At 45.1% G+C, this 13,157-nt stretch overlaps 1 protein-coding gene across 11 annotated transcripts in view; it reads left to right on the plus strand.

Annotated features, from left to right (window-relative positions):
• The window catches only part of mia2 (MIA SH3 domain ER export factor 2), a 34,629-nt gene that overhangs the window by 19,503 nt on the left and 1,969 nt on the right, over positions 1-13,157 (plus strand). For 10 of the 11 annotated variants that reach the window (XM_029713110.1, XM_029713113.1, XM_029713112.1 and 7 more), the window contains 10 exons: positions 487-588; positions 822-882; positions 999-1,034; positions 1,117-1,184; positions 1,306-1,388; positions 9,722-9,859; positions 10,573-10,701; positions 11,898-12,020; positions 12,451-12,500; positions 12,645-12,810. In XM_029713110.1, the coding sequence (XP_029568970.1) occupies positions 487-588; positions 822-882; positions 999-1,034; positions 1,117-1,184; positions 1,306-1,388; positions 9,722-9,859; positions 10,573-10,701; positions 11,898-12,020; positions 12,451-12,500; positions 12,645-12,810 (956 nt within the window). The remainder of the gene's footprint in view (positions 1-486; positions 589-821; positions 883-998; positions 1,035-1,116; positions 1,185-1,305; positions 1,389-9,721; positions 9,860-10,572; positions 10,702-11,897; positions 12,021-12,450; positions 12,501-12,644; positions 12,811-13,157) is intronic. The other variant, XM_029713114.1, reaches the window with a different exon arrangement.

A 13,157-nucleotide genomic window follows, 5' to 3' on the forward strand; every position in this document is an offset into this window, starting at 1 on the left:
AGCCTGCGAAGAATGTGTTTAGCCTGTCCGAAGCAAGACGTCGGTCTCGGTGACGTGGCTGGTTTTCCTTTTGTAGTCCGTGATTGATTGTTTGTGGTCCCTGCCACATGCGTCTCGTATCTGAGCCGTTGAATTGCGACTCCGCTTTATCTCTATACTGACGTTTAGCTTGTTTTGATTGCCTTGCGGAGTGAATAACTACACTGTTAATATACTGCCATATTACCAGTCGCCTTGCCGTTGTTAAATGCGGTGTTTCGCGCGAATGCCTCCATCTATCCACGGTTTCTGGTTAGGGTAGGTTTTAATAGTCACAAATAATTCTATACAGGCTAATCATAAAAAGATACGTACGCTAATATAGGATTAATAAGCAAATTTATAATGGCTTATGTATGAAAGGTTTCACTAATTAGAGTGGGGCTATTGAACTGTACTATGCCTGATAATGTCTGTCTGATACTGGGTGTTCTCCCCTGGTGTCAGGATGTTGACTGTGGAGGAGAGAGAGCGTCTGCAGAAGGATCAGAAGCTGACCAAGGCTGACAAGAGCATCACCCTGGCCGTGGAGGAGCTCAACAGCTACAGGTCAGTTTCTGCATGGTTTTTGCCTTTGCACTAGACCGCTGATTCCAATAACTCATCAAACTTTGATTATTTGAATCAGCTGTGAAGTGCTAGGGCAAGAAACCAAAGCGTGCACCCCAGAGGGAGTTCCTATCCATCAAATAGATCCAATGTGTCCTATGAGACTCCACTTTGCGGGGTGTTTTTGTTGTGAGTGCTTGTCTCAGGGTGCAGTTTTGTTTTCACACATACAGGCACAGGGCACAAGACCTGGAGGATGAGCTGGAGAAGACTAACCAGGCCTACAAAACCCAGGTGGGAGATCTGACACTGTTCTATCATAAGACACTGGGAGAGGGCAAAAACATTCACCACGTGCAATGATGATGTATGGCCAATAACACATTTTTTATTCTCTTTCCATCTTTCAGATAACTTCTCAGGAAAAGAAGGCACACAATAACTGGGTAAGTACATAGTTGCATCATACATGCACTATGGAGCACACCTCAGGTAACTCGTCTGTAATCTCTGTCGTCTGCATTGTAGCTAGCAGCACGAGGTGCTGACCGAGATCTGGCTGAAGTTAAAAGGGAGAATGCACACCTCAGGCAGAAGTAAGTACTAAAGAATACTTCTATATTCAAGTCAGTTTCACCAGACATGGCAGTTGTTGCTACAAAATAGTATTTCCCTGTAGTGAGAAGTATTCTCCAGCTGTGGTATGTTTCCATGCAGATTGACTGATACTCAGTTCAAGCTGGATGTCGTGGAGAAAGACCCCTATACTCTGGAAAACATGGACAGACCTCTGTTCAGAGGTGAGTCTCTAATAAACCTCCCTAACTGGAACAATATCTTCTGCTAAATCTCAGCTCGCCCGGTAACCCCTACTCCATACATTGAGAGGGTTGGATAGGGGAAGCAATATGGCGACAATCCAAATGCAAGATGAAGTTAACACAACTGCTTATAGCATAAAACTGGTTATGGGCGACCGGTAGCCTAGCGGTTAGGACAGTTGGACCAGTAATTGAAAGGTCGCTGGTCTAAATCCCCGAGCTGACTAGGTGAAACATCTGTCAATGTGCCCTTGAGCAAGGCACTTAACCCTAATTGTTCCAGGGTCACCGTCAATAATGGCTGATCCTTGGCTCTGACCCCACTCTCTGAGGGGTGTATCAGGGGGAGTGTAATATGCCCAAAAAAACACACTTCCAATTCACACATGCACTTGTACATGTGTGAAATAGGACAGATGTAAGCACCCACCTAATTATTATTTGTATAATATCCATCCTCAGATCTACAGGAGTGCATTCTTACTTACAGGCCCTTCCCAACAATGCAGAGAGAAAAATAATAACAAATACACCATGAGTAACGATAACTTGGCTATAATTTAAAATCTATATACACTGGGTACCAGTACTGTGTTGATGTGCAGGGGTACGAGGTCATTGAGGTAGGTATGTACAGTGTATCTGGAAAGTATTCAGACCCCTTGACTTTTTCCACATTTTGTTACGTTACAGCCTTATTCTAAAATTGAGTGAATGGTTTTTTTCCCTCACCAATCTACAAACAATTCTGCTTGAGAAAGCACTTTTTTTTTTTTTTTTTTTGTAAATTCATAAATTTCAAATGGAAATATCAAATTTTATATAAGTATTCAGAGTCTATACTCAGTACTTTTGTTGAAGCATAATCCAAGATGGCGTAGCAGTCAGACATCTTTGTCGTGTCCCTTGTGTGTATATATCTTTTTCTTCACATCTTTTAAAAATATTTTCCTAAACCTCAACTTCTAAATACTCTCCTGCAACCCGGCTCACCCAATGTGGCGTGGATCTGTTTTTTTCTCTAAAGTATTTCTATTTACTTCGGATCTGGAATCCCTCAACTGAAGCTAGCCAGTTAACTACCTACCAGCTATCAGTCAGCAAACCATTGCTAGAGGTCATCAGCTAACCTTTAGCTCAGAAAGCTCTCGCCAGTTCAAACAACGTGACTCAAACCAGAGCATAACGGAACTATTATTATTATTTTGTATTTTTATTTTTTTCCCCCCATATCCCCGGAATCCTACCGCAAACTCTGAACATTTTCATCTGGATCTTCACGACTAGCTAACCGCAATCCCGGGTGACTACTCCTGGCTAGCGTTTCCATCCCGGAGCAAGCACCAATTAGCCTGAAGCTAGCCCGGCCAGGGCTCCTGTGCTACCACCGAAGCCCACACCTGGGCTACAATATCCGGACCCCTTCTACTGCCGGTACGGGGCACGGAACCCCACCGATCCTCTACGACTGGAATACTGACTTATTCAGCCCGAGGATTTCAACAGGTCCCTCAGGAGCGACGTCCGCTGAAGGCCCATTCTGCTAACCGCGGCCTACTAGCTACCTAGAGCTACTTGGAACCCTACTAATTCCAGAGGCAAAAACAGACCTACCCCCATCGCGACATCCCCCAAATGCTAACTGCTAGCCCCGGTCTGCTAGCTGCTAGCTTGTTTAGCCCCGGTCTGCTAATTGCTAGCTTGTTTAGCCCCGGCCTACTAACTGTTAGCTTGTTAGCATCAGCCTGCTAACTGTCTGAATCGCCGTGTCCCCAGTCAGCCCAACCACTCACTGGACCCATATGTTCACTTGGCTACGCATGCCTCTCTCTAATATCAATATGCCTCGTCCATTACTGTCCTGGTTAGTGATTACTGTCTTATTTCACTGTAGAGCCTCTAGCCCTGCTCAATATGCCTTAACCAACCATGTTGTTCCACCTCCTACATATGCGATGACATCACCTGTTTTAAACGTCTCTAGAGACTATATCTCTCTCATCATTACTCAATGCCTAGGTTTACCTCCAATGTACTCACATCCTACCTTACCTTTGTCTGTACACTAGGCCTTAAATCTATGCTATCGTGCCCAGAAACCTGCTCCTTTTACTCTCTGTTCCGAACATGCTAAACGGCCAGTTCATATAGCCTTATCCTACTTTTCCTCTGGTGATGTGGAGGTTAATCCAGGTTCTGCAGTGCCTAGCTCCACTCCCACTCCCCAGGTGCTCTCATTTGTTGACTTCTGTAACCGTAAAAGCCTTGGTTTCATGCATGTTAACATTAGAAGCCTACTCCCTAAGTTCATTTTACTCACTGCTTTAGCACACTCTGCCAACCCGGATGTCTTAGCCGTGTCTGAATCCTGGCTTAGGAAAACCACCAAAAACCCTGAAATCTCCATCGCTAACTATAACTTTTCCCGCCAAGATAGAACTGCCAAAGGGGGCGGTGTTGCAATCTACTGCAAAGAGCCTGCAGAGTTCTGTATTACTATCCAAGTCTGTACCCAAACAATTCGAGCTTCTACTTCTAAAAATTCACCTTTCCAGAAACAAGTCTCTCACTGTTGACGCTATAGACCTCCCTTTGCCCCCAGCTGTGCCCTCGATACCATATGTGAATTGATTGCCCCCCATCGGTCTTCTGAGCTCGTGCTACTAGGTGACCTAAACTGGGACATGCTTAACACCCCGGCCATCCTACAATCTAAGCTTGATGCCCTCAATCTCGCACAAATTATCAATGAACCTACCAGTTACAACCGTAAACACGGGCACCCTCATAGATGTCATCCTAACTAACTCGCCCTCCAAATACACCTCTGCTGTTTTCAATCAAGATCTCAGCGATCACTGCCTCATTGCCTGCATCCGTAATGGGTCTGTGACCAAACGACCACCCCTCATCGCTGTCAAACGCTCCCTAAAACACTTCTGCGAGCAGGCCTTTCTAATCGACCTGGCCGGGGTATCCTGGAATGACATTGACCTCATCCCGTCAGTAGATGATGCCTGGCTATTCTTTAAAAGTGCCTTCCTCACCATTTTAAATAAGCATGCCCCACTCAAAAAAATGTAGAACTAGGAATAGATATAGTCCTTGGTTCACTCGAGACCTGTCTGCCCTTGACTAGCACAAAAACATCCTGTGGCGTTCTGCATTAGCATCGAATAGCCCCCGTGACATGCAACTTTTCAGGGAAGTTAGGAACAAATATACACAGGCAGTTAGAAAAGCTAAAGCTAGCTTTTTCAAACAGAAATTTGCATCCTGTAGTACTTATTCAAAAAAGTTCTGGGACACTGTCAAGTCCATGGCGAATAAGAGCAGCACCTCCCAGCTGCCCACTGCTCTGAGGCCAGGAAACACTTACCACCGATAAATCCACTATAATTGAGAATTTCAGTAATTATTTCTCTACGGCAAGGCCATGTTTTCCACCTGGCTACCCCTACCCCGGTTAACTGCCCAGCACCCTCCACAGCAACCCGCCAATGCCCCCACCATTTGTCCTTCACCCAAATCCAGATAGCTGATGTTCTGAAAGAGCTGCAACATCTGGACCCGTACAAATCAGCCGGGCTAGACAATCTGGACCCTCTCTTTCTAAAATGATCTGCCGAAATTGTTGCAACCCCTATTACTAGCCTGTTCAACCTCTCTTTCGTATCGTCTGAGATTCCCAAAGATTGGAAAGCTGCCGCGGTCATCCCCCTCTTCAAAGGGGGTGACACTCTAGACCGATATCTATCCTACCCTGTCTTTCTAAGGTCTTCGAAAGCCAAGTTAACAAACAGATTACTGACCATTTCGAATCCCACCGTACCTTCTCCGCTATGCAATCTGGTTTCCGAGCTGGTCATGGGTGTACCTCAGTCACACTCAAGGTCTTAAATGACATCATAACCGCCATCGATAAGAGACATTACTGTGCAGCCGTATTCATCGACCTGGCCAAGGCTTTCGACTCTGTCAAGCACCACATTCTTATTGGCAGACTCGACAGCCATGGTTTCTCAAATGATTGCCTCGCCTGGTTTACTAACTTCTTCTCTGATAGAGTTCAGTGTGTCAAATCGGAGGGCCTGTTGTCCGGACCTCTGGCAGTCTCTATGGGTGTGCCACAGGGTTCAATTCTCAGGCGGACTCTTCTCTGTATACATCAATGATGTTGCTGCTGGTGATTCTCTGATCCACCTCTACGCAGACGACACCATTCTGTATACTTCTGGCCCCTCTTTGGACACTGTGTTAACCTCTCTAGGGCAGGTGGCACCAAATTGTCCCACCGACGTAACAGCCAGTTGAATCCTGTGGCGCGATTTTCAAATACCTTAGAAATGCTATTACTTCAATTTCTCAAACATATGACTATTTTACACCATTTGAAAGATAAGACTCTACTTTATCTAACCACACTGTCCGATTTCAAAAAGGCTTTACAACGAAAGCAAAACATTAGATTATGTCAGCAGAGTACCCAGACAGAAATAATCAGACACCCATTTTTCAAGCTAGCATATAATGTCACAAAAACCCAGAAGACAGCTAAATGCAGCACTAACCTTTTGATGATCTTCATCAGATGACACACCTAGGACATTGTTATACAATACATGCATGTTTTGTTCAATCAAGTTCATATTTATATCAAAAACCAGCTTTTTACATTAGCATGTGACGTTCAGAACTAGCATAACAATTATTTTAAGAATTATAGATACAGAACTCCTCTATGCACTCTGTCCGATTTTAAAATAGCTTTTCGGTGAAAGCACATTTTGCAATATTCTAAGTAGATAGCCCGGCATCACAGGGCTAGCTATTTAGACACCCACCAAGTTTAGCCTTCACCAAAGTCAGATTTACTATTAGAAAAGTTTGATTACCTTTCCTGTTCTTCGTCAGAATGCACTCCCAGGACTTCTACTTCAATAACAAATGTAGGTTTGGTCCAAAATAATCCATAGTTATGTTCCATCAGCGGCGTTTTGTTCGTGCGTTCTATCCCAATGGAAACTATCCCAATGGTAAATAACGGTCACGCGCACGGCGCATTTCGTGACAAAAGATTTCTAAATATTTCATTACCGTACTTCGAAGCATGTCAACCGCTGTTTAAAATCTATTTTTATGCCATTTTTCTCATAAAAAAGCGATAATATTCCGACCGGGAATCTGCAATTAGGTAAACAGACGAAAGAAAATACAGCACGGGGTCGATTCGCGCACGCGCCTAATTCCTTTGTCCTCTTATCGGCCACTTGGCAAACGCCCTAATGTGTTTCAGCCTGGGGCTGCCTCGTCATCGTTCAACTTTTCCCAGGGCTCTGAGAGCCTATGGAAGCCGTAGGAAGTGTCACGTTACAGCTAAGATCCCCACTCTTCAATAAACAGAGACAAGAAGAACGACTCCTTGTCAGACAGGCCACTTCCTGCATGAAACCTTCTCAGGTTTTGGCCTGCCATATGAGTTCTGTTATACTCACAGACACCATTCAAACAGTTTTAGAAACTTTAGGGTGTTTTCTATCCAAAGCCAATAATTATATGCATATTCTAGTTACTGGGCAGGAGTAGTAACCAGATTAAATCGGGTACGTTTTTTATCCGGCCGTGTAAATACTGCCCCCTAGCCCTAACAGGTTAACTAACCTCCAGACGAGCTTCAATGCCATACAACTCTCCTTTCGTGGCCTCCAACTGCTCTTAAACGCAAGTAAAACTAAATGCATGCTATTCAATCGATCACTGCCCGCACCTGCTCGCTCGTCCAGCATCACTACTCTGGACGGCTCTGACTTAGAATACGTGGACAACTACAAATACCTGGGTGTCTGGTTAGACTGTAAACTCTCCTTCGACTCACATTAAGCAACTCCAATCCAAAATTAAATCTAGAATCTGCTTCCTATATCGCAACAAAGCATCCTTCACTCATGCTGCCAAACATATCCTCGTAAAAGGATCCTACCGATCTTCGACTTCAGTGATGCCATCTATAAAATAGCCTCCAACACTCTACTCAACAAACTGGATGCAGTCTATCACAGTGCCATCCGTTTTGTCACCAAAGCCCCATATACTTCCCACCATTGTGACCTGTACGCTCTCGTTGGTTGGCCCTCGCTTCATACTCGTCGCCAAACCCACTGGCTACAGGTTATCTACAGGTCTCTGCTAGGTAAAGCCCCGCCTTATCTTAGCTGCCTGGTCACCATAGCAGCACCCACTCGTAGCACGCGCTCCAGCAGGTATAGCTCACTGGTCACCCCCAAAGCCAATTCCTCCTTTGGTCGTCTTTCCTTCCAGTTCTCTGCTGCCAATGACTGGAACAAACTGCAAAAATCTCTGAAGCTGGAGACTCGTATCTCCCTCACTAGCTTTAAGCAGCAGCTCACAGATCACTGCACCTGTACATAGCCCATCTATCTACCTACCTCATCCCCATAGTGTATGTATTTATTTATCTTGCTCCTTTGCACCCCAGTATCTCTACTTGCACATTCATCTTCTGCACATCTACCATTCCAGTGTTTAATTGCTATATTGTAATTACTTCGCCACCATGGCCTATTTATTGCCTTACCTCATTTGCACTCACTGTATATAGACTTTTTGTTTTTTGTTCTACTGTATTATTGACTGTGTGTTTTGTCTATCCCATGTGTAACTCTGTATGTATCGAATTGCTATGCTTTATCTTGGCCAGGTCACAGTTGCAAATGAGAACTTGTTATCAACTAGCCTACCTGGTTAAATATAGGTGAAATATATATATTTTTTAAAGCACCTTTAGCAGCGATTACAGCCTTGAGTCTTCTTGGGTATGAAGCTACAAACTTGGCACACCTGTATTTGAGGAGTTTCTCCCATTCTTCTTTGCAGATCATATCAAGCTATGTCAGGTTGGATGGGGAGCATCGCTGCAGAGCTATTTTCAGGTCTCCAGAGATGCTCGATCGGGTTCAAGTCCAGACTCTTGCTGGGCCACTCAAGAACATTCAGAGACTTGTCCCGAAGCCACTCGTGCATTGTCTTGGCTGTGTGCTTAGGGTCTTTATACTGTTGGAAGGTGAACCTTTGCCCCAGTCTGAGGTCCTGAGTGCTCTGGAGCAGGTTTTCATCAAGCCTCTCTGTGTACTTTGCTCTGTTCATCTTTCCTTCGATCCTGACTAGTCTCCCAGTCCCTGCCGCTGAAAACATCACAGCATGATACTGCCACCACAATGCTTCACCGTAGGGATGGTGCCAGGTTTCCTCAAGGCTTGGCATTCAGGCCAAAAATTTCAATCTTGGTTTCATCAGACCAAAGAATCTTGTTTCTCATGGTCTTGAGTCCTTTAGGTGCCTTTTGGCAAACTCCAAGCAGACTGTCATGTGTCTTTTACTGAGGAGTGGCTTCCGTCTGGCCACTCTACCATAAAGGCCTGATTGGTGGAGTGCTGCAGAGAGGGTTGTCATTCTGGAAGGTTCTCCCATCTCCACAGAGGAACTCTGGAGCTCTGTCAGAGTGACCATCGGGTTCTTGGTCTCCTCCCTGACCAAGGCCCTTCTCCACCGATTGCTCAGTTTGGCCGGGCGGCCAAACTTATTCCATTTTAAGAATGATGGAGGGCACTGTGTCATTGGACCATCACTGCTGCAGACATTTTTTGGTACCCATCCCCAGATCTGTGCCTCGACACAATCCTGTCTCGGAGCTCTACGGACAATTCCTTCGACCTCATGGCTTGGTTTTTGCTCTGACTTGCACTGTCAACTGTGGGAGCTTATAGACAGGTGTGTGCCTTTCCAAATCATGTCCAATCAATTGAATTTACCACAGGTGGACTCAAATCAAGTTGTAGAAACATCCCAAGGATGATCAATGGTAACAGGATGCACCTGAGCTCGATTTCGAGGCTCATAGCAAAGGGTCTGAATACTTATGAATACTTATGTTTGTTTCTACATTTAGAAAATGTCGCTTTGTCATTATGGGGTATTGTGTGTAGACGATGAAAAATGGTAATATAATCCATTTTAGAAAAAGGCTTTAACGTAACAAAATGTGGACAAGGTCAAGAGGTCTGAGTACTTTCCCACTGTACATGTAGGTAGGGGTAAAGTGACTAGGCAACAGGATAGATGGACAGTAGCAGTCAAGAGTTAGTGCAAAAAGGTTCAATGCAGACAGTTAGTCCTTGTAGCTACTGGTTAACTATTTAGATGTCTTATGGCTTGCCTATCGTGTTCTGGGTGTTGATTTAGAATTTCTGTCATTATTCTGTACATTGAAGCATCTGTCCCTCGGTGTCCTGCAGGTGAAAGGTCACCGTATGGTCCCTCCCCCCTACATCGCCCTGCCTCTGAGAACAGAGCCTTCCTGTCTCCGCCTACCCTGATGGATGGCCCGCCCCGCCTCTCTCCAAACTTCCCCCCCATGGGACCAGGAGGCAGAGGTGAACTCTCCAGTCCACGCCTCTTATCAGTGCACTGCAGGCCTGGGTCATACCAGTCATACAATAACACCACAGCTCAATTTACATGTCTTGTGACATGTGTGCCCTTTTACCATCAGTGCCATGTTATACTCGTTGAAATGGCGTGTGATGAGTTTATATTTAACATAAATATTTTTATGTTTGAATTTAATACCAATTTCTTATGTGCCATGCATGACCTTGTAAAAATGACATTAAGAAATGATTTGCAGGATGAATTGATTGTTTAATTAATTCAATGAAATTAGAGTTTTGATTTTTAGTCTTATTGACTAAAACAACGCTGAAAATCTGTTCTTAAGCACATAATACAAATGCGTACTAAGTCTTGATTGGCTGGAAGGTTGGCACAACATCTGTTAGAGATGCTTATCTTTATAGTAAATTGTCTTGGCAGTGAGCATGCACCTGCAAGATAGATATACTGCAGCAGCATAGCATTTCCTATCACCTACAGTGAGGGGAGTGTTGTCTTTGCACATGTTTTGGTCTTGTCATCCATGCTTCATGAACTCATTGGCATTATGCTGGCTCTCTCTCTTTCTCACTCACCTACCACTCCCACATATCTCTCCTCTCTTTCTCATATGCTCTTTGTCATGCTCTCTCTTTCTGCCCTTCCTCCTTCTCTCCATCCCCCCCCTTTCTCTCTCTCTCTCCCCCATAACCAGTATCCCGAGGCCTGTTAGATCCCCCTGGTGGGGTGGACTCTGATCGTAGTGGTGGTCCTCACTCTGACAGCGGCTCGATATCTCCCACCTGGGAGAGGGATCGCAGGGGCCCACCTATACACCCTCCAGGTACAGTGATGACCACCCGCTATCGCCCCCCCCTATGATCTCAGGCAGCAGCCGCTCCAATCACAATAGACAGAAGTTATTCTATCCTTCTGCTATTCTAATCTTCTAGCCTTTGACACATTCGTTTGTTTTTTAGTATCAGCCCTAAAGGGTATGTGTTCTTTATTTATTTACTTCAGTATGTTTTACCATCTTTCTACGTAAAGAGGCCCTGACTTTCTTTTGGGTTTTAGATAATTAGTAATCAGGTTAGAGTGAGTTATGTTTGTTAACTAACTGTCAGATTTGTTCACAGCAAAATATTTCCCCTCAGTTGGGTTACTATTTAAATTTCACGGTGAAGTCTACATCTGTTTTTATTTGATTGTGGTGCTGTAGTGTGGTCAGCCGGCCCTGTGAAAGGTTTGAGATTCTCTATTTTGGTTGTCAGTCTGAGGCATAGGTCAGTGAGTGTATGACTACTATTTGTCCAGTACTGATGTGGTCGGTTGTCATAGTTTCAGCCTCACCTCTGTCTGAGTCACGTGACAGGACCACAGAGATGTGCAGCGTCAGCAGGTTGGGCACACTGACTGCAGACCACTGAATTGAGGAGCTTGAGCCTTCACTGGTTTGTTCCAGAGTTTTCCCCCACCCACACTTTGGCCTTTGTCACCTGGGCCCCTACGCTACTCTAACCCAAGTCTGGCCTCAGCCTGGTTTGAGATGTCTAATATTCACTGGACTTAGGAACTATTATCTATTTAGTTGCGTTATCATGGGGAGCAATTAGCATGTGGCATCACTGTATTTTGATTATACATTGACAATTCCATCATGCCCACCCTGCCTACTACTGTCACTGTTTTGATGTGTACTAACTCAATGCATCATGATTTAAATGTGTGCTTGTTTTTTGTTTCTGATATGATGGAGAGGCTTTTGCTTTTTGCTCCAATCTCCTTTGGACCAGTGGAGGCTGCTGAAGGGAGGATGGCTCAAAATAATGTCTAGAATGGAGCGAATGGCATTAAACACATAGAAACCATGTGTTTGATACCATTCTGCTCCAGCCATTACCATGAGCCTTTCCAATTAAGGTGCCACCAACCTCCTGTGCTTTGTACACTTCTGACTGTGATCCCCTAATTCAGCTCGTCTAAATAAATCTGATGAAACGGTCCTCTCTCCTCTTTTTCCCCCCCCCCCTCATAAAGGGTATATGTATCTAGACCCAGGCCTTCCCTACAGGAGACCTCCACCCGGAGCCCTTCCTATGGGCCCCCTACCACCCAGGGGCCCCGGTCCTGCTGAGCCCCACAGCTTTGGCCACCAACCTGGTGAGAACTGTCCTTTCTAACATGTATTACAGCACCATAGATTTCGTTTTTAAAATGTCTGAGATGATTTCTATGTCTGCACTATAGCCACTCTGTCAAATTAACTTCAAAAGGGTGTTTAGTGCTTGGAGTATAACTAAATAAATATATTTCAAAGACAGGATCTTTAATGCTGACGTGATTCAGACCGATCTCCTTCGTTAGCAGTGACTAGTAGGAGTGTAGATGATTAGTATACCCCTGAAGAACAATCCAATGTTAGAGAATGGGCAGGATATTGTGCCTAATCTGGAAACTCCCTTGGTTTAATAGAGTTAAGCTAATAGCATTATCGAGGCATGAATGAGCCCTCTTCATCAAATAAACCCACCAAAGACGGAAGTGAATCTAGCTAGGTTATTACTGTGTTTTTCCTCTTGTGTTCTTGCAGACTCAGCATTTCTGGGAAACAGTATGGGTCCTGGTGAAAATGAAAGAGACGTAAGTTCTCACCCTTCTACTAACAATAGTGGTGCATTCATGCACTGTCTATATTTCTGTTTTTTTATATAAATAATTTCCCCATGGGGATAATAGTGTTGTAATGCTACAGTGCCCTCCATCATTTGAAATGTGTTCCCTCAGTCCCATCTGTCAGCACCTGGAGATCAGAGAGACATGAGGATGGGACCTCCTCTCTTAGTACCCCCTGGTATGGGTCCCCTCCCACCCAGGGACCCTTACTTTGCACGCAAAGGCGCTTACGGACCTCCAGACTTTTTCTCCCCACGAGGTCCAGCCCCCATGGGCAGTAAGTATGATGATTTCCCTACATAATAAAGGCTCATATGTGCTTTTAAGTTGTAATGCATTATGGGCCTTCCGAGTGGCGCAAGGCACTGCATCACAGTGCTAGCTGTGTCACTAGAGATTCTGGGTTCGAGTCCAGGCTCTGTCGCAACCGGGAGACCCATCGGGCGGCGCACAATTGGCCCAGTGTCGTCCGGGTTAGGGGAGGGTTTGGCCTTTTCCCATCGCGCACTAGTGACTCCTGTGGCGGGCTGGGCGCAGAGCACACTGACACGGTCGCCAGGTGTACAGTGTTTCCTCCGACACATTGGTGCGGCTGGCTTCCCGGGTTAAGTGGATATTGTGTCA

The sequence above is a fragment of the Salmo trutta genome, chromosome 25 (genome assembly GCF_901001165.1).
Source record: "Salmo trutta chromosome 25, fSalTru1.1, whole genome shotgun sequence".
NCBI lineage: Eukaryota > Metazoa > Chordata > Actinopteri > Salmoniformes > Salmonidae > Salmo > Salmo trutta.